Source organism: Staurois parvus, unplaced genomic scaffold, assembly GCF_062004578.1.
Source record: "Staurois parvus isolate SC_StPar_1 unplaced genomic scaffold, SC_StPar_1.0 ptg000678l, whole genome shotgun sequence".
Taxonomy (NCBI): domain Eukaryota; kingdom Metazoa; phylum Chordata; class Amphibia; order Anura; family Ranidae; genus Staurois; species Staurois parvus.
The window spans coordinates 1,133,293-1,155,028 of NW_028318474.1; the positions used below are offsets into that span (position 1 = coordinate 1,133,293).

General features: G+C 41.9%; 1 protein-coding gene across 2 annotated transcripts in view; it reads left to right on the top strand.

Annotated features, from left to right (window-relative positions):
- Positions 1 to 21,736, top strand: part of LOC149447646 (adhesion G protein-coupled receptor F5-like) — a 266,556-nt gene that overhangs the window by 226,918 nt on the left and 17,902 nt on the right. For both annotated transcript variants that reach the window (XM_089652270.1, XM_089652269.1), the window contains exons 11-17: positions 754 to 909; positions 2,170 to 2,394; positions 4,370 to 4,582; positions 8,459 to 8,602; positions 13,048 to 13,250; positions 17,566 to 17,742; positions 20,258 to 21,622. In XM_089652270.1, the coding sequence (XP_089508396.1) occupies positions 754 to 909; positions 2,170 to 2,394; positions 4,370 to 4,582; positions 8,459 to 8,602; positions 13,048 to 13,250; positions 17,566 to 17,742; positions 20,258 to 21,622 (2,483 nt within the window). The remainder of the gene's footprint in view (positions 1 to 753; positions 910 to 2,169; positions 2,395 to 4,369; positions 4,583 to 8,458; positions 8,603 to 13,047; positions 13,251 to 17,565; positions 17,743 to 20,257; positions 21,623 to 21,736) is intronic.

Sequence of the window (21,736 nt, forward strand, 5' to 3'; positions counted from 1 at the left end):
ATCATGGGGCCCCTGTGTCCTTGCCCAAACTCAAAAAAGCCTATGAAAAAGGTGCCAGGGGCATCTCATGAGGCCTCCTACTGACCCCGGGCCCTCGGGGCAGTGCCCGAGTTTCCAAATGGTCAGTGATGTCACAGGACCAAAAAATACACAGAAAAAATGTTTAGGGCTACACTAATGATGGGTGGGGGGTAAACTGGGAGGGATGAGAGCTAGTAAGTAAAGGGATGGGCTTTAGAAGAGTAAAAACCTAAAAAAAAAGATCCCAATTATTATTGTTTACCTTTTAAGGTGTCTTCTGATCTAATAACAGCCCCAGCTTATCCATGGATGGATGTACCTGTGTTATATGTATAATCTTGTTGGAAAAGCTGTAAATTGTGATTCAAGTAATCACCAGCTTTCTAATTTATATCTATTGCACGGTCTAATTGTCTATTTTACATTTTGGTCTCTATCACCTATTACCACATTTGCTGCAGTAAAGGGATACAACATTTCCCATGTACTGTGCTATCTTCTCAAAGTCCATCTAAAGGCTCCTGTGTGACAGTCTAAACAAGTACCATTAATTATTAGTATTCATATTCTATTGGATCTGTTTCCTTTGTCCTAATGCAAGAATTAGGACAAACAGTTTTGCCAAGCATTACATTATGCTATTTCTTTATTACTTTTTATTTTTCTTTTTTGCTTTTTTTTCTAATATTACATGAGTTTCAGTATCTCTGCTTCTTTGTTTTATATCCATAGGAATCTCAGAATCCTCCTCAACGTGCCAATCTTACACCATTACGGCAGATCCTCAGTCGTGTGCCTCAACACAGACCTCTGGCTTCAGCTGTACCTGTACAACAAATAAAGGAGCTATTCTAACCCAGGACATTACAGTAAACTATATAGCCTCATGTACGTATTATGGGAAAAGACCAATACATTTGGCCATACACAGTCATCTTGGCTGGGGTTGGTCCTGCTGTTTAGACTGTTCACATATTTGACTGATGTTTGGTGCTGAATGCACAGATGGATGATATGGGGGGGATTTGATAACTACATACTATACGTTTATGTTGAACTATTAGAAGAGTCCCCTTAACTTTCTTCCCTAGAGACACAAGAGAACAATACTGCTTTCTGTGGACTGTGGTGAATGTGGTTCTTGAAGCATGTAAAGCAAACCTTTCAGGTTCAGGGCAAGACTGCAGGTTTGATTTAAAGTAGTTGTAAAGGCTGAGGGTTTTTACTTTCATGCAGGAGCCAAGGTCAATCACAACCAGTGAGGAGGCAGTGGCGACAAGGCCAAGTCCCATTCTGAGTGTCTTATGGGCACTTATGGGCTTGGGGGCGAGCAAGCATGAAAGGAGCCCAGAGCATTGGCAGGGGCCCTGAGAAGAGGACTGGGACTGCTCTGTGCAAAACCATTGCACAGAGCTGGTAAATATGACATGTTTGTTAAAAAAATTAAGCCTTTAGTATCACTTTAACCCCTTAACTCCAGCGCCTCCCAGCCGTGTAAGGAGTTTCTGATGTGGGAGGCAGGGCGGGGTTTATGATCATGTGACTGCTGTGATTGGCTGTCTTAGCGGTCACATGATCGAAAATCTCCCGATTGCTACTTTCCACTAGGCGCTGTGATGGGAGAATACAGGGTAGGCTCTCTCGACACTGGTTTGATTACATTTTGGTACGCATATATGCAGCCTCAAGGCCCACTCGCCTAGCAGTCGCATATATGTGTACTGTCAGTGTGAAGGATTTACATTTTTTCCTCCACTGAAGCACATACTGACCTTTCCTTCAATCTCCTACTGCTATGTTCAGCTGCCTGGAGCTAGGAAAGAGAGCTCTGTGTAAGCTCTGAGTTGCTCCAGTCAGGGCTGAGGGATGTGATAGTGTTAAGCAAGTCAAAAGGAGGTAAACTGCAGGTCACATGCACCTGTCAAAGAATTCTGAATGATCCCAGGAGTGTCTCAGACTGATGTCAAACAGGTGCCACCAGCAGAAGCCTAAAGCCCTATGACACAGGCCCTAAAATAATTGAGCATAGCCTAGGGGGGCAAAGGCTTCATACTTACAGGTTCCATTACTTGAAATGCAAGGACTAGCATAGTGAGTATGCTGCATATATGACTGTTAAAACTCTGTTCTCTTTTACTGTCTGCTTAGATCAAGTTAACGTCACTGGAAGCACATATGATATTTCGGAATGGACTGACCTCACTTTAACGTGTAAATGTAGCATCACAAATGCAAAGAACATGACCTGGTATTTTATGGGTAATGACAACGTGCGCAGCAACATTAATACTAACGTGCGCATTGATACTACTCTGTCTACATGTAATTCTGTTCTGACAATCCCATCCACTAGCACGTCAGTGAACTGGAATGGTAAGTAGACTGATCTGGAAACACCAGAAATATTATTAGATTATTATTATTATACATGATTTATATAGCGCCAACAGTTTGTGCAGTGCTTTACAATAAAAAGGGAGACAGTACAATTGCAATGCAGTTGAATGCAGAAGAACTAGGGGGGCCCTGCTTGTGGAGCTTACAATCTAAAGGAAGGGGGAGGTGGTACAAAAGGTGATAGCTGCAGGGGATGTTCTGATGGAGGTGGCTCAAGTACAGTTCTTAGGTGGAGGTGGGGTAAGCTTCCTTGAATAAGTGAGTTTTCAAAGATCGCCTACAGGCAGACAGGGTGGGGGTGACCGGATATACTGGGGTACATTGCTGGTGGCCAGCTAACATTTACATTCTGCATCTAAAATCATAACAAAAAGCAGAGGTCTTAAATGTCTATGACAGCCACATATCGGTATCAACAGGCTTTATGTATTATGTGTCTGATAGTTTCCAATTCCTTCCTAGCAATCAACTTGCTCTTCTGAATCCTGCTACTAGGGGATATTAGAACATATAAGGGAGACATTGATTGGTTCATAGGAAGGAATGACAGTCTTCAGTCAGGCTTTATACATCCATTAATAGTGGCAATGTGGTTCCCACTCTGAACTATGGTACCAAAACTAAGGCTATTGGAAACTGTTGAGGAAGGGCAGTGCCCAGCGCAGGTTCCTATATCTTCCTTTCTGCTACCTTCTGTAAACTACCAATTGCCCTGCCTCCCAAGTAATGGAGATGAAGAGATACTGATATGTTAGTACTCCATACCAGGAGTGCAGCCAAGGGTGACAACCATAGTTCCCTCCATAGATCAGTGGAGGAGTGATGTAACTACCCAGGGATGGGAAGTATGGTATTTGCAGGATTACCAGGTGTTAAGAAAGCAAAATAAATTTGAAAAAAGAAGACAAATGCAGCCACAGCACTAATTACGAGTAAGCAGTAATATATTACATTTTGGTTTTGGCTTTTGACACAGTTTAACAATTTGGTTTTATGCATCTTTCTTTTCAGTGATGCTGTATGATTTATTGTGAATTTTCTGCATTAGCACCACAATATAATATTATCATGGTTCATGGCTAGGGACCATGAAGTAAGATGAGCACAGATAAAGGCAGACTGGAACAGCCCATGGTTCATGGCTAGGGACCCTGAAGTAAGATGAGCACAGATAAAGGCAGACTGGAACAGCCCATGGTTCACGGCTAGGGAGCCTGAAGTAGGATGAGCACAGATAAAGGCAGACTGGAACAGCCCATGGTTCACTGCTGGGGACCCTGAAGTAGGATGAGCACAGATAAAGGCAGTCTGGAACAGCCCATGGTTCACTGCTGGGGACCCTGAAGTAAGATGAGCACAGATAAAGGCAGACTGGAACAGCCCATGGTTCACGGCTAGGGACCCTGAAGTAGGATGAGCACAGATAAAGGCAGACTGGAACAGCCCATGGTTCACTGCTGGGGACCCTGAAGTAGGATGAGCACAGATAAAAGCAGACTGGAACAGCCCATGGTTCACTGCTGGGGACCATGAAGTAAGATGAGCACAGATAAAGGCAGACTGGAACAGCCTATGGTTCACTGCTGGGGACCATGAAGTAAGATGAGCACAGATAAAAGCAGACTGGAACAGCCCTTGGTTCACGGCTAGGGACCATGAAGTAGGATGAGCACAGATAAAGGCAGACTGGAACAATCCATGGTTCACTGCTGGGGACCATTAAGGATTATAAGCACAGATAAAGGCAGACTGGAACAGACATTTTGACAGCCTGAAATTGCCAATAATAGTGGCAAAAGAATGGTAACAGAGGGAGAGGGACAGGACGTGCCATATATACCCTGTGTACTATGAAGATACCTGCGGGGCATATTTAGCAAGCACAAACAAAATACCTGCATTTTATATCTCTATTTACCTTACAGCTTTTGATATGTTTTCTGTCTTGCAGGAACTTTCATTTGTGTGGTTAATGACGCCTATTCAGGAAACCGGACAATTAATGTGTACAGAAGGGCCAAAAGTTCACAGATTACCAGATCCCCGATTAATACAGGATTCACATGCAACTCTTTTGTCAACTTTTCATGCTGTGTGGACAACATTAAAGCCTATCTATCATCCACCTTACAAATCGACAGTTCAGGAAGCAGCTCTACCATCCGTAATAGAAATTTTTAATTAACATATAATGCATTTTGACATTCATCATAAACATTAAAGTAATTTATATGAAAAATAAATCACAAAGAAAGTACTGTAGGAATGAGGGCTACATGCATATTCGGTTTATGCGTAAAAAGCAGTTCCAAAATACCCTGTTTAAATTTGCTGACCTAGGGAGGGAAAGTGCTTGCATGTTCAGCCAAAACATTTTCTGTTAGTTTTGGACAGTGTGGAAGCTCTGCTGTCTGGTTTTTAATTCTATATGGGACTCCATTATAATTTTCACCTCTTAGGCAAAACTGTTGTCACCGGACAGTAAATGTAGAAAGTCTTTCCAATGGAGCCCCAGAGATCAATGAAAACCAACAGGGGTCCTAATCATTTCCCACTATTATCTAAAGATAAGACAAACAAAAAAAATATTGGCTTGAATTTAGATGTGATAGGAATTCTGAGGTGTTTCACTGGAGGGATCAGAGCGGAAACAAGGAGGTCCTGATTCGCCTATAAATATCTTTAGTTATCACTAGAGGGATCCCTGGTAGGAGGAAGGAGGTCCTGATTCCTCTCTATAGGTCATTAGCTTTTACTAGAGGCATCCCCGGCAGGAGGAAGGAGGTTCTGATCCTCCTAGATTTTTATATATCACTAGGAGGATCACCAGCATTAGGAAGGAGGTTCTGCTTCCTCTATGCAGTACATACATTCACCGGCCACTTTATTAGGTACACCTTACAAGTACTGAGTTGGACCCCTTTTTGCCTTCAGAACTACCTTAATTCTCCATGGCATAGATTCAACAAGGTCTTGGAAACATTCCTCAGAGATTTTGGTCCTTATTGATATGATAGAATCTCACAGTTGCTGCAGATTTGTCGGCAGCACGTCCATGATGCGAATCTCCTGTCCCACCACATTCTAAAGGTGCTCTATTGGATTGAGATCTGGTGACTGTGGAGGTCATTGGAGTACATTGAACCCATTGTCATGTTCAAGAAACCAGTTTGAGATGATTTGAGCTTTGTGGCATGGTGCATTATCCTGCTGGAAGTAGCCATCAGAAGATGGGTACACTGTAGTCATAGAGGGATGGACATGATCAGCAACAATACTCAGGTAGGCTGTTGTGTTTAAACGATGCTCATTTGGTACTAAGGGGCCCAAAGTGTGCCAAGAAAATATCCTCCTTACCATTGCACCACCACCATGAGTTTAAACCGTTGATACAGGCAGAAAGGATTCATGCTTTCTTGTTTACTCCATATTCTGACCCTACCATCGGAATGTTTCAGCTGAAATCGAGACTCATCAGACCAGGCAAAGTTTTTCCAATCTTCTATTGTTCAATTTTGGTGAGCTTGTGTGAACTGTAGGCTCCGTTTCCTGTTTTTAACTGACAGAAGTGGCTCCCAGTGTGGTTTTCTGCTGCTGTAGCCCATCTGCATTCAGAGATGGTATTCTGTATACCTTGGTTATAACGAGTGGTTATTTGAGTTACTGTTGCCTTTCTATTGTCTCAAACCAGTCTGCCCATTCTCCTCTGACATCAACAATGAATTTTATTCCACACAACTGTCACTCACTGGATATTTTCCCTTTTTCGGACCATTCTTTATAAACCCTAGAGATAGTTGTGTGATACAAATCCCAGTTTTTGAAATACTCAAACCAGCCCATCTGGCACCCACAACCATGCCACGTTCAAAGTCACTTAAATCCCCTTTCTTCCCCATTCTGATGCTCGATTTGAACTTCAGCAAGTTGTCTTCACCATGTCTAGATGCCTAAATGCATTGAGTTGCTGCCATGTGATTGGCTGATTAGCAATTTCTGTTACCAACCAACTGAACAGGTGTAAAAGTGGCCAGTGTGTGTAGATCTTTAGTAATCATTAGGGGGATCCCTGACAGGAGGAAGGAGTTCCTGATTGCCCTATATAGATCTTTAGTTGTCACAAGAGGAATGACCAGCATTAGGAAGGAGGTCCTGATTTCCCTATATATATTTTAAGTTAACAACATTAGCCCACATACAATCAAGATGAACAAAAGCAGACATACTTGAAGTCCAGTCTGGTGACAACCACAGCTTCCTCCATAGATCACAGATACATAGTCACCCAGGGACAGGGAGTGTGTTATTCATAGGATTACCAGGCGATGAGCCTTATTAAAATATATGTTAAAAAAAAGTAGGCAGAACTGCTTGAGAACAATTTTTTTATCCTCAAAAAAAATATTTTTTGCCCAGTGACTATTGTGTCAGTCCCAGCTGAGAAAAGCTTATTATACAGATCTTTAAATTGATCTCCCCTATATTTAAAGCTGAACTCCCAGTAAATATAAACAATACACAATAATGAAGCTCTATATTCATTAAAGGTCCATTCACACCAGAAACTGCATGTCTACTGCGTGTTTTATTATTGCACATTTGCATGCAACTGATGTGCCTTTTTATGCACATCTACATGTAGCTGATTTTTCTACCCACATTTGTTCTGTGAGGTCACTTCCTTCTTCTTTTTTTCATTGAGCTTTTATGTGCACTGTGATGCGTTGCACTGTGTTCAAGCACATTTATATGCGTTTGTAAGTGTTTTTGTGCATTTGTGGTGCAAGAAAAATGCAGCATGCTGTACTTTTTTCACTGCACTGTAGTGGTGTGAACTATGCCTATAGGATAACCTGGGTTTTGGACTGTCTATGCTTTTAGAATGCAGTCACAAATGCATCTAACTGCATCCAACGGCTTCTGGTGTGAATGGGTCCTGGTACATTCTGAAATGTGTTTTGTTCTTATGAATGCCCGCAGTGTAAGTGCCTGAATTTGACTTGGCATCAGTCCCTGTCAGGGACGGACTGACCATTTGGAAACTCGGGCATTCCCCGAGGGCCCGGGGTCAGTAGGGGGCCCCATGAGATGCCCCTGGTACCTTTTTCAAAGGATTTTTTAAGTTTGGGCAAGGACACAGGGGCCCCATGATCCCCTATTGCCCGGGGACCCCATGAATTGTCAGTCCACCCCTGGTCCCTGTACAGCAGAGCTCAGGAAAGGAGAGGAGGAAGCAGCACAGGGAGCCTATCAGTTGTGCAAGAAGCATGCTGATAGAAGGAGAAATCAAAGTGACAGAGAGATGAGCTGCTTCTCTTTTCACTGTCTAGTCACAGGATCTGGTAGAAGACCTGTTAGTGACAGTGAAACAGCAGCAGAGAAAGATCACAACCTCTCCCCTGCCAGGCAGGACTGTGCTTTTGGATAGTAAATCAGCTCTCTTAAATGTTTTATATTTATATATTTTGTGTATTTAGTTTTTTGCCTGGAGTCCAGCCTTAATGCAGCCCTGTAGTCATAAAAGGGACTCATTTCTAAAAAAAAAACAATTAAACAAAGAGATGTTCACAGAAGAATGCAGTTAGTACTTTTCTCTCCCATTGCCTATACTGCTGATTTCTTAAAAAGCTGAAACTGTTCCCGTCCCCATAACCATGTGCTGTAGTTCCTTCTGCTTGAGCCTATGTCATTAAAGAAACAATAGTGACATAGGGGTGGTGGATAGAACCACAGCACTCAGCAGGGGGATCGGGCATCTGATAAACCCAGAAGTATGTTAGATGCTGAAGAATCTTCGGCAGTGATGGGATGCAAAGATTGGGCAGCTGGAAAGCTAAACATTAAATATGTCCTTTACTAAATCATTGAATGCATATTTTTAAATGCAAACCGTTTAAAGACCTGAATTTGACTTGGTATCATCTACTTGCAGTTGTTGGATCCTTCTTAATAATGAATGTACATTGTCTGAGAGGTAAACAGGTATTAAGGTTGTTGCCATTGCCATAATAACATATATGTTGTAACTCTTCCTTCACAGCTATGACTCTTTCTGGAAGCTGTTTTACAGCTAAATATACTCTTTCTCAGCCCAACTGTGGATATTTGACAGCTTACTGCACCATTACCAATTTATTAAATGATACTGTGAGGAGTGATGACATGGTACTTAATTACATAGCAAGTAAGTTTTCTTATCTCTTTATTTTCAATTTTGAACTTAGCAAATTGTGCATGTTCTTTGATTGGTTCATTTGGAATGCTGTGTTTTAGTTAATGGTTCTATTCTAAAAACAATCATTGGATGAACGCCACACACATTCCTGGCATGTTCAATGAATATCGGGCATAATTTCTCTAATAGATTAATTCCTTTGATCATTAGCTCTCTCTAGTGGCCAAAATGCAGTATATTTTTTCATTGAGGTATTTCATAAAACTATACCATGTTGTGGTCATTAGATGCTGCTGATAATATAGGAATTAATCTACTAGAAAAATTACAGCCAAAATAGGTTGAGCATGCATGAATGTGCAGGACAGTCTTCTAAGCAGGGGTGTATTTACCACAAGGCAAACAAGGCATTTGCCTAGGGCGGCATTTTTCAGGGGGGCAGCAGCTTTTTTCAGGGGGGCAGTGTTGTCCCCTGAAAGAAGGAAAGGAAGAAGGGACACACGCATCACGGGGATCCTGAGAGAGGCTGATGGCTGTTAATGGTGTATGCAAAGCCTGACTCTTGTTCCAGGGGATGTTTGGAGCTGTGAAGGTGAGTGTCTTCACATGCCGAATTCACATTACTAGGTGTCATGGTGCTAAATGGATGTCACAAGCATATCTGATGTCCTCACACATAATAAGTTACAATGGTCATCTGACTGTAACATATTAGCTCCAGTGACCATGTTAGCACATTTCACCAAAGAAGCCACGGTGCGTGGTGTTATAGTAACTTTCTCCATACTGCTGAAGCCCAGGAAAGTATTAGGCTGGGACAGGGCAGCTTTAACTCCCAGAGCAGTACTAATGCAATGTTCTAGGCTGTGGCTCTGAGCAGAACAAGTGGTTAGTGACATATATTGGGCATTATAATTGTCCTTTGACAGGGATTTCCTGCTGACTTGGAGCATAATGGGATGGCACAAATGTGACATCTGTGCCCATTGAATTTTTTTTCCCCCATTTTGACAGCAGACCTCTCTGAACTAAGTTTTGAGATATGGGTATCCTGACAAAAATGGACTTGCATCCATTTATATAAGGTTACCTCTGATCCCTCACATTTAGGTCTGGAAAAACAGAAAAGAAGGCAGTCTTTTTTTGTTTATTTTTCTGATTAAAACGGATGCACGTCTGTTTACATCCACCTGTCCACAGAATTACATTGAGCTTACAATCAGGTCTACATGAAAAAAAAACTGACAGGCAGACCCATGTGAAAAGCCCATGTGAAAAAATCTTAGGCCTCATTCACATCATTACATGCAGAAAAACCGATGGGAAAAAATGCAGATTTCCCTTGCAGAGACACAAGTTCATGTGCGTTTCAGTGAGTTTTATACATGTTGCAGATTCCTGAGCAGAGAAAAATCCTCACCTGATACTAGTGTTGTGTTGTGAACATGGCACATAGAGAACAATTGATTTTGTTGTGCCCTTGCAGAATGGGTGCAGAAATACTCGCATATCTGCGCCATGGTGTGAACCAGGCCTTTAAGCTACCTGCTCCCTGTTCAGATCTGAGGGACGTCTAAGGGACGTCTTCCAGCACCAACTTCCTTTTTTCTTTTGAAATGTCGTGACCAACTGATGAGAGGTGCAAAGATTGCTTTTGCTGGAAGATTAGTTTCACCACTAGTGATGAACAAAGGTTTGGACTGAACCCAGTTTGGTCGAAACGTGCAGGAAGCGGTCACACGATAGCGGTGGGGATGTTGGTTTCATCACTTACCTAATATGGTCACATTAGGACAGGTCGTTGACCAAATATGGCCATGTGACCCTATGGGGTCAATGATGTCTTTAGCATCCCAGCCCATTTGTTAAGTGCAGCCTCAGGGCTAGGTATTCCCCAGCTGTAGCTGTTTGGGCCAGTGGCCCGCTAGCATGTGACAGCTTCCCGCATGCTTGGGTTGAACCTTAGCTCATCACTGTTCATTGTGCCCACCAAGAACTACAGCACCATGACATTCTTTATCTGTTGCAGTTCCATAAGCCCACAAAAACTTGTGTGTACCATGAAAGGGCAGTGTCATCTTGTTTTAACCCTCTGCATGTTGTTAAGGTGTTTTGAGATGTGTTAATAGCCTTTATTTTTGCAAGGATTAAATGTCACCATCATTTTAAAGACTTTTATTGTGGCGCAGGTATGTGAAAGATTAATGCAGCAGGTTTGTCAGCAGGTTGTGCTGGTTTCTAGTTGCTGAGCACTCTATCCTTGTGGATCAATCCTTCATGACTTGCTAGATACCTGTTGCCACCTTGCTGACAAACAGAGTGATCTTCCACATGTACACATCAATCGCATTACATTACATGTGAGATAAAAATCAAAGCTATGTTAAGTGCAAAAATAGAAATTCCATCATGTGACCACAACGTTCTTTTAACAACACTTACAACAACAATAAAGCAGACCATTAAGTAAAGATAACCTAATTTTTGCTAACTGTAAAAGAATATAAAAACTCCAAAAACAGTGAAATGTTCTTAGACTTCATCTTTGGGTCTGTTCACTTAGGCATATGATGCCCAATTTGAGCATTCATGGTACTTACTGCTCAGTCTTTAGGCCCCAACACCCAGTAGTGGGAGCACTGAGCCAGTGTCTCATGTAATATTTCCCCAGTCCCTAATGGTCCTCTGAAGCATATCTCCCGTTTTCAAACATGCTGGTAGTATGGTCCAGTCTCTGACCATACCCACATCTCTAACAGTATGGTAGAAATCTCTGACAGTACTCTTTAGTCGCCTGGGGATGTCAGAGGCCTCATCCCCCCCCACCTTTTTTCCAGTAAATTGACCATCACTAACCTAGGCAGCGGTGACATGACACAACCTTCCCACAGCCTCCTGGGAAACCTGGGGATCTTAAATTTCATACGAATGCACCCCCTGTGAATAGGAAAAATAGATCAAGTTCAAATTATATATTGTCTGATGTTTTAGCCATCTCACAAATTTTAGAAAGTTGACAAGAACAATTAGGAAGTCCATGGAAATCCAGGAATTTATTGAATATTTATAAAATTATTATAATCCCCAGCAGTCCTTTATACAAACATAAAGTCAAAGTTATTTAAATAAAAAGCTGATGGGGAGATTCTAAATATTATCATATGATTGCTCCATTTATGGTCATTATAATTCCATGTACATGCACTTGAGATGCTGAAAGTCTACCACATAAAAACCCTCATTGTCTTGTATCAGCAAGAGTGTTGTTCTATGCACACAGCGCACGTTTGTCAAGGACAAAAAAAATGATGGGTGCAGGGATGCAAGTATGCCCAGTAATTTAGTCATGGGCAAGCATGATCAGTCAAGGCCTGGACTGAGCGAAGTATAAGGGAGGGCCAGCATGACTGGGGCGTGCAGACGAGGCGGAGAGTGTAATTTGGGTAGAGTATAGGCAAGGAAAAAGGGGATGGGGGGTGGTTACTTACTTGATTGGTGTACGCAGCATTGTGGGTGGTCTTGCAGGATTTGAAATGGGGGGTTGGGTCTTGTCGGAGTCAGTCGGAGCTTGTGCCATCACGGAGGTGGTTTCTGCCGCCCTCCCGCCCTGAAGTTGGTTTGTATTCTGTTTGTTGTGTTGGTTATAGTTTTGTCGTTGTGTTTGTTCCGGTGTTGTTTTGCTGTTTGATGGGTTGTTCGTGGTGTTTGCTTTATGTGGGTTCATGGCGTTTGTTCAGGGTTCAGGACAGCTGTTGTGTCCCGAAGTGTTTGTTCGTTTGTCATGGCAGCCGGCAGGGGTCGATGGGTCTTTGAAGGCGGTGGTGGAGTGACAAGTTGAGGAATTATGGGTTGGGCCCATCGTAGGTATGGGTGTCCCTTCCCAATAAAAGGTCATGTTGGTAATGTGGGAGTTCATTTGGCTGTATCTGGGTTAAGTAACAGTAGTATTGTCCCCGAGGCGGTGTAGTAGCGGCTGGGGGCCTTTCATTGGGTATCAGATACAGCCGAGTTGGTGATGGGAGTAATGGTGCCTTCAGAGACCTTGGACCCGGGTGGTATTTTACTGTCAGGTATCAATTGAGTTACTGTAAGAAATTTATGTTTGAGTTATGTTAAATAAATGGCTGCTATGACCGGTTTTACACCAAAAAGAGAGTTGCGTGTTTATCTGGGTGGAAAGGTTTTGAAGGGGTGGTGGTGTTTTTAAGGGGGGGTAGGTAAATATTAGCCTCGGGGATTCTGCAAGTCCAACAGTCATGTGTTCATACAGTGCACCAACCTGAAATAGAAATTTTACTACAACACAGGTGCTGTCAAAGGAAGATGGATGTACTGGGCTTCACATTTAGTGATTTTATGGCAATGTAAAATAATTATTTTAGGTAACTGTAATTTAATAAATAAAATGTGTAACATGGTAATGAACCCTTGTTTTAAATTCATTTTCTCTGCAGATCCAAAATGCGAAGGTTCGCCCCCTGGTTTATCAGTTGTCATTGGTGCTGGAGAAGCAAACCAAAACTACATGGTTTCCTGTCAGCAGATTAATTCCAATCTGGAAGGAACTTGTACTTTCACTTGCAATGGAACCACGTGGATAAAGACCAGCGATAAGTGTGTTAATAAAGTTCTCAACAGCCTGAGCAACCAAGCTGCGGTATGTTTATTTACAGTGCTTTTTCAGCCATATGCCACAACATGACAACATAACATCCAAAGACACAACTAGGACACCTGCCTAGGCCATAGAGAAGTTAAGCGATACAACTGCGCACCAGAATACAATCTGCCCACTTGTAAGGCACCATGAAAAGGGACATAATTTTTTTTTATATTACCAGTACATATAACATCATAACCATTTACACATACAGTATGTTGTACATTCACATCAGTCCCTGCCCTCAAGAAGCTTACAATCTAAGGTCCCTAACCCACATCCTAAGGCCAATTTAGACAGGAGCCAATTAACCTACCAGCATGTCTTTGGAGTCTGGGAGGAAACCCACACAGGCACAGGGAGAACAAAAGGGGGAGATCAGTGGTGTTCAGGTAATCAGTAAGGGGCAGGGGCGGACTGACAACTCATAGGACCCCAGAGCAATAGGAGATCATGGGGCCCCCTGTGTCCTGCCTACACTCAAGCCTCATCAAGATATTATGGGCATGTGACAGGTACTATTACACCTCTAATGTCTCTCACTAAGTGCTATTCCCTATATATAACACTGATATGTGTACATTGATATCTGTACACTGACTGCTATTCCTTATATATAGAACACTGATGTCTGTACACTGACTGCTTTACTCAGTGTACAGATGTCAGTGTTATATATAGGGAATAGCAGTCAGTGTACAGATATCAATGTACAAATATCAGTGTTATATATAGGGAATAGCTGTACCTGGGGGTTACACACTGACCTGCTGCACACAAGGTAGGCTGCCAGCAGCTCAGCGACGACTCCACTCTGCACTGTACCGTCCTCCAGATCTCCAAGTTAGCACCCACAGCTGTGATGTGGATCCGCCCCACCGCTGAATCCCCCAGGAGGAGAGGTAGCCGGAGAGTCTGCCGCTGCCCCATGCACCATCACTTTCTGATCCCAGCTAGCATGAGCCCTCTCCTATAGCTGCATGAACCACCGGCTGTGATTCCCAGTGCGTATTGACCCCTCGGGGCTTGCTTAAACCTCCTTTCTGCATAGAAGCTGTGGGCATATCCAGGGGGCAGGTTAACCCTCTCGTGGGGCCCTTTACTGATTCCAGGCCATCGGGCAGCGCGCCAATGCCTGACTGGTCAGTCCGCCCCTGTTAAGGGGATCACCGGATTAGTATCATAAAAGATGAATGATATGATTATCAATAGTCTTTATAACGTCAATAAAACGTCCATAATCTAAATTCCAGAAAACGTGTCCAAAAAGCTGCCAGCTGTCAAAGTAGAAGCTCCTCTTTAGTAAGGATAAAAGGAAGGGAACACAGCAGCGCTTTTCTGAGTGCAATATGAATCATAAAACCATTTAATGAATATATGAAGAGCAACTCACAAAATTAGCATAAAGGATCGCATATCACATAAGATGGCCTCCCCTGTAGATAATCTTCTCCAGGCCGCTGGGGCGTGATCTGTGAATTGCTTGGCTGCACTGATGGTTTCCAGATCTCCAAGATGCTGAGGAATCTGAAGCTGCCAACTGTCATGTCATTGGAAGCAGATGTCAGAGGGCGGGTTGGCTGACTGGCATGCGCTTGGAGCATGCATACTCCTTCCTCAGGCCAGGTTTTTGCTTGGAAAAGCCATTATTATTAATCAAATGTTAAAAGCAAATTTAATTTTGACATACTTCCAGAGACATTTGGCAAGTCGATTCTGAGCGTTTTCAAAGAATATTTGTTTAAAAATATGCTAGTATAGTATATGGCCAGCTTTAGCCCTATCAGAGCTTTTCACAATGCCAGATTCAAATAGGTTCTATAATATATTAGCACTCAATATTACACTTATTCATAAGAACATGCATAAACTGTTTCAAATTACAAAATAGTCAAAAACATTAACAAAAATACTTACCTTGTGTTTAAAGTACATCTGGATATAGTAGTAGATCCAATTTTTCAAACATATACAGTGGGGGAAATAATTATTTGATCCCCTACAGATTTTGTAAGTTTGCCCACTTACAAAGAAATGAAGGGTCTATAATTTTTATCATAGGTGTATTTTAAATAATAGAGACAGAATTACAACCAAAAATCCAGAAAAAACACGATACAAATGTTATAAATTGAATTGCAGTTCAGTGAGTAAAATAAGTATTTGATCCCCTACCAACCAACAATTCTGGCTCCCACAGACTGGCTATGTGCTCATGTTGTACACAGATTAGTCCTGTCACTTTAAGAAGGTGTTCCTAATGACAACTCGTTATGTGTATAAAAGACACCTGTTCACAGAATCACTTTCTTGGGCACCACCATGGGCAAGATCAACGAGCTGCCAAAGGACATCAGGGACAAGATTGCAGACCTGCACAAGGCTTGAATGGGCTACAAGACAATCAGCAAGAAGCTTTGTAAGAAGGAGACAACTGTTGGAGTGAAAGAAATACAAAATAACCATCATTCGCCCTCGGTCTGGACCTCCATGCAAGATTTTTCCTCCATGGGGTAGGGATAATCATGAGAAAAGTGAAGGATCACCCCAGAACTACACAGGAGGAGCTTGTGAATGATCTCAAGGCAGTTGGGACCACAGTCACCAAACAAACCATTGGTAACATAATACGCCACCATGGATTGAAATCCTGCAGCGCCTGCAAGGTCCCCCTCCTCAAGAAGGCACATGTACAGGCCTGTCTGAAGTTTGCCAATGAACATCTAAATAATTCAGAGAAGGATTGGGAGAAAGTGTTGTGGTCAGATGAGACTAAAATTGAGTTATTTGGCATTAACTCAACTCTCCTTGTTTGAAGGAAGAAAAATGCTGACTATGATCCTAAGAACACCATCCCTGCAGTCAAGCACGGAGGTGGACACATTATGCTTTGGGGCTGTTTCTCTGCTAAAGGTACAGGCCGACTTTGCCGCATTGAGGGGCCAACGGACAGGTCCATGTATTTTAAAATCTTAATAAAACCTTCTTCCCTCAGCCAGAACACTGAAGATGGGTCATGGATGAGTCTTCCAGCATGAGAATGACCCAAAATATACCGCCAAGGCAACAAACAAGTGGCTCAAGAAGAAGCACATTAATGTCATGGAGTGGCCTACTCAGTCCCCAGACCATAATCCTATATGAAATTTATGGAGGTGTCAGGGATCGCTCCCTCGCCGTCACACAGCTGTGCATCGGCGCCGGAGCCCTGTCAGCTGCGGCGGTGCGAGTACGCATGCGCGGGAGCGTGCAAGTGCGCGCATGTGCACTAACATACACACCACTGAAAGGCAGGCTATTTAAACCACCATCACAGTTTAGCCTTAGCCTTCTGGTCTATAATGTTCTGCACATCATAACCTGATTCTGTTGCCTATATCTGATCTGACCCTGACTAAGAAAGAACTCCACCTGCACCGACCCAGCTTATCCCTGATTATCCACTTGCCTGCTCCCTTGTACCTGATCCGCTCGATTGATCCTGACCCAGCTTGTCTGACACTGCTGCACATACTTACCTGCTGCTGAACCTACATTCCTGCACCTGGCCTGCACCCTGGTTACCACCATATCTGCCTGCTGCCACACCTACGCTCCTGTGTCCGCACCTGGTCTGCATCCTGGTTGCTGCCATACCTGCCTGCTGCTGCACCCACGTTCCTGCATCCGCACCTGGTCTGCATCTTCTGGGTCCTCACCTGCCTACCATCATCTCCAGACCCACCCGGCACTAATGCCACTCCTGACATCTGTCCCCACTATCAGGGGCTCCGAGCGGGAGTAGTAACATGACGCCTCCTTTCCACGTCAGGCTCCCTACCTACATGACAGGATGGAGCTGAAATTTTGAGTTGCCAAGAAGCCTGAAGGACTTAGAGAAGATTTGTAAAGAAGAGTGGACCAAAATTCCTCCTGAGATGTTTGCAAACCTGGTAACCAACTACAAGACATGTCCTACCTCTTTGCTTGCCAACAAGGGCTTCACCACCAAGTACTAAGTCATGTTTTGCTTCGGGATCAAATACTTATTTTACTCACTGAATTGCATCTCCGTTTATAACATTTGTATCATGTATTTTTTTCTGAATGTGTGGTTGATATTCTGTCTCTATCATTTAAAATACACTTATGATAAAAATCATAGACCCTTCATTTCTTTGTAAGTGGGCAAACTTACAAAATCTGCAGGGGATAAAATTATTTTTCCTACTGTACTTGGCACAGTATATATATTACATTCATATAATCAAGATAATGCATCTCCTGTCATACTACATATTTGCTAAGTGAACTTTATTGTATAATTTTACAGGATCTGAGTACAAGCCCGATCCCTAACCAACAAGTTCCCTCTATTGTTGCTCTGTTAAATAACACCGTAAGCCAGAATCCAGAGATAACTAGTTCACCTAACAACATTCAGCTTGTGATCAACATATTACAGCAGGTTGGAAGTGTTGTTACATCAGTGCCAACAACGGTTATGCAGGTAAGCAGGGAATATTTATGAGGTTTGCTGCCTAGACATTCTGCCTAACCTGTCTACTGTATGTAATCTGATTATATCTGTCTATCTATTCATCTTACTCTAGGACAGTGGTCTCCAAATATCAGCTCGGGGGGACTTATTTGGCCCTTTGCTTGCTTACCCAGCCCTTGGGGCACTATTTCATCCACTGATACCAGCAATGGGGAATAATTCCCCCCACTGAAAGAAATAGAGGGGCACAATTCCTCTCAATGACACCAATGATGGGGCACAATACCTTCCAATAACACCAATGAAGGGGCACAATTCCTCCCTTTTGATACCAAAGATGGGTCATCATTTTTTCTCACTGATGCCAGCACCTTTTCTACTCCCAGTGGCCACAGTCCAGCCCCCCTAAAAGTCTGAAGGTCAATAAACTGGCTCTTTGTTTAGAAAGTTTGGAGACCCCTGCTCTAAGAGTTCGCAAACACACCTAAATATACAGTATATACATATACAGTGTGTGTGTGTGTATATATATATATATATATATATATATATATATATATAATATAAATATTATCTATTAAAGTGACTGTAAGGAAATATGTTTAATTAACTGGCATCCATTTTGTATAATGCCTCCATTTCTAGATGTGTGAACAGTTAGTTTCGCTTGTAAATTCTCTCGTTTTCTGAGAGCAGTTTCTATTTCACTGTAAACGGAACCACCTTATATGGTATCTCTCAGCTATTTGCTGTTTCTGTTCTTCACATAACTATATTGATAAGAATGGAATGTTTCATTGGTCATCCTGAGATTAAGCAACGCCTGCTGAGTTCTGTATAACAGTTCTTGTCATGCATTAAACTTTCAGAGATTTAGCTTGCACACTATGGTGTCCGGAGCTTTATTTCACCCAGGCCTGGTGGGAAAATAATTGAGGACATTATGGGCTACAGACATAGGCTACTTCCTATCAGTGACTCAACAACATTTCAACATTTTACAAATCATTATACATACCGTTTTATGTGAAGGTACAGAGAGAAGCCAAGAGTCTATTTTTTTTTCTTTTTTAGCGTTTTGATAGATTCAATCCTTACTCAAGTACAGGGGCCAATTTTTCATTTTTTTTTCTAATGATGCAAACTGTGAGTAAAACAATTAACAACTGATGGGATTTGGAGACAGTAGACATGTAGGGTATATGTCAATCTAATGGCATAAACATCTTCCTAGAGCAGATATCTGCAATGACAAGGTTTACAGACTGTAGTTTTGTCACAAGGTTTCCGATTACTAATGGCAGAAAAAAAAACAAATTAGGAAATTATTTAAAAAAATGTCCAGAATCTCGCATTTCTTATTTCACACATGCGCCATTGCCAATAATTAGATGATAACTTTCTGATGAGAACCTGGCTTATGATCTAATGTATCAGGAGATGGTCAAATACGCATGAGTAAACTCACAATAAGCTCCAGTATGATGACAGATTTATATTGTTTTCAATGTTCTACGCCAGCCTTTCTCAACCAGGGTTCCATGGAACTTTTGGGTTCCTCCAAAGAATTCTAGGAGTTCCTTGAGCAACAAGCAATATGCCTTAACAAAATTAGCAATTTCCTCCATTTTCCCTGTCCAAAGACATCATTGATATACCTGTACCAGGTAAGAATCCTGAAGAGGTACATTTACAAGGTCACATCCCTGAACAGGTGCCTTTCCTATGCTCCGAAATATAAATTTGTGTAAGCCAGAGCACATTTTTTGCCGATTACCGTACCTTGGGCTTGGCAATAGCTGCCATTATTAAACATAAATGTGTTACTGGTCCGGATAAACTTCTGCAAATCCACTACAAAACTAGTGTGTTTATGTTTCATCCATACATCTAGTAGTTAAAACTTTTTTCATCACTGTCAGGCCTAAATTATGAGGAATCAAGGAATGCAAAACCTCAATATCATATGTCATCAGTATTGCTCCCTTGGGGTACAGTAATATTGTATAGTAATGTTAGCATATGATGGTTAGGATGTCACAAATAGTTTTAAGATTTTATTGATATACTCATTCACTTTCTCAGTCAATCCTGCTGATCCTTTGCCTCTCATGCAAGCTGTAATCCCTCCCTCCTTGACTGTTTTTTTTATTCACTCCCCTTATGTATGATATCACTCCCATGTGGAAATACAGAAACCACTGGTGCCACTTCTTTATTACCTTCTTCCAACACCCCATTTTTCCTCATTAGTGCCCCCCCTAGTGCCCTATTTGCCTTTCCTTTGTGATACCACTTCTCTGAATAAATGTGTTTCCCTCCACTCTCCTCTTCACTTTCAGATGAACTGCTCTCTGGTGTGGAGTGTCTTCCCATATTATGTTGTTTTGTATTCTAGAGTTTGTGATATCACTTCCTCCTCCTTCCTACACAATTCTTCACAAAGAGTTCACCATCTACTAATTCAGAATCTTTTAATTTAAATTTATCTATCAATTCTAAATCTTTCTGGTTTTATTTACAGGACTTCCTAAACTCTGTCAGCATCGTTGTGGATAACTCAACGACAACCACTTGGAGCCAGGTTCAGAATAAAACCACAGAAAGTTCGACTCTGTTAAATACAGTAGAATCATTTGCAAAGAAGCTGGAGTTCAGTGACACTGGAATTAATATAACTAAGAAAAACGTCCAGTTACTTGGCAGTATAGCAAGCAGCTTGCCAAATAATTATGATGCCAGTTTTAATTTCAATGATGTGAACAATTTAACTGGCAACATTGTAATTAACAAAACAATCCTGGACAATATTCCGAAGGATACAAAAATTGTGAGTGTTGCCTATGCTACTTTAAAAGATATCATAGGTGTCCCTCAAAACTCTACTTCCGATTTGACTGTGAATGGTCTTGTCATGACAACAGTTTTGTCACGCAGTCAATCTGAATTCAAGATTGGGATGGATTTTAAAATGAGTAATTCCTCACTGACAAATGCCAGCTGTGTATGGTGGAACTTCACAAAGCAAGATTGGGATAACACTGGCTGCCAACTACGTAGCCAGATAACCAGTGACATTGTTAAGTGTATTTGTGATCATTTGACATCCTTTTCTATTCTCATGTCAACAAGTGAACTATCACCAGAAGCTGAGATAGTATTATCCTTTATTACATACATTGGTATGGGCATCTCCATGCTCAGCTTAGTGGTCTGTATCATAATTGAAGCCATGATCTGGAAGTCTGTCACCAAGAACAAGACCTCCTACCTTCGCCATGTCTGTATCATGAACATTGCAGTCACACTTTTATTGGCTGATATCTGGTTTATCATTGGTGCATCTATGAATACAACAGATAAAATTCAAGCCTGTATAGCAGCAACGTTTTTTGCACATCTCTTTTATCTTTGTGTCTTCTTCTGGATGTTAACAATGGGATTGATACTATTCTACCGTCTAATGTGTGTCTTCCATGATCTGAGCAAGACAATCATGATGGGAATTTCATTCTTCCTGGGATACGGATGCCCTGTTATTATTGCAGTGATCACTGTTGCAGTCACTCAGCCTTCCAACACCTACCTGTATCCCAAAAAATGTTGGCTGAGTATTACAGAAAGCAAAGCATTCCTTGCATTTGCATTACCAGCTTTAACCATCTTATTAGTGAATTTTATCACCTTGCTGGTGGTAATTATTAAAGTTCTCAGACCTTCAGTAGGGGATAAACCTAAGAAAGAGGAAAAGAGCACCTTAAACCATATCACAAAATGTATACTCATCCTAACACCTCTACTCGGCCTGACCTGGGCCTTTGGCATCGGGACAATGGCAAGCACGTCTATTGCCATCCATGGAATTTTTGCAGCATTGAATTCACTTCAGGTAAGTGATATGCTTCTAGAAAAGGTCCTTGTAGTCTTTGCTGAAATTTCATATAGTTAACTTCCAATTTTAACTATGATATGATTGATAGAAAAAATTTACTTGAAGAAAAAT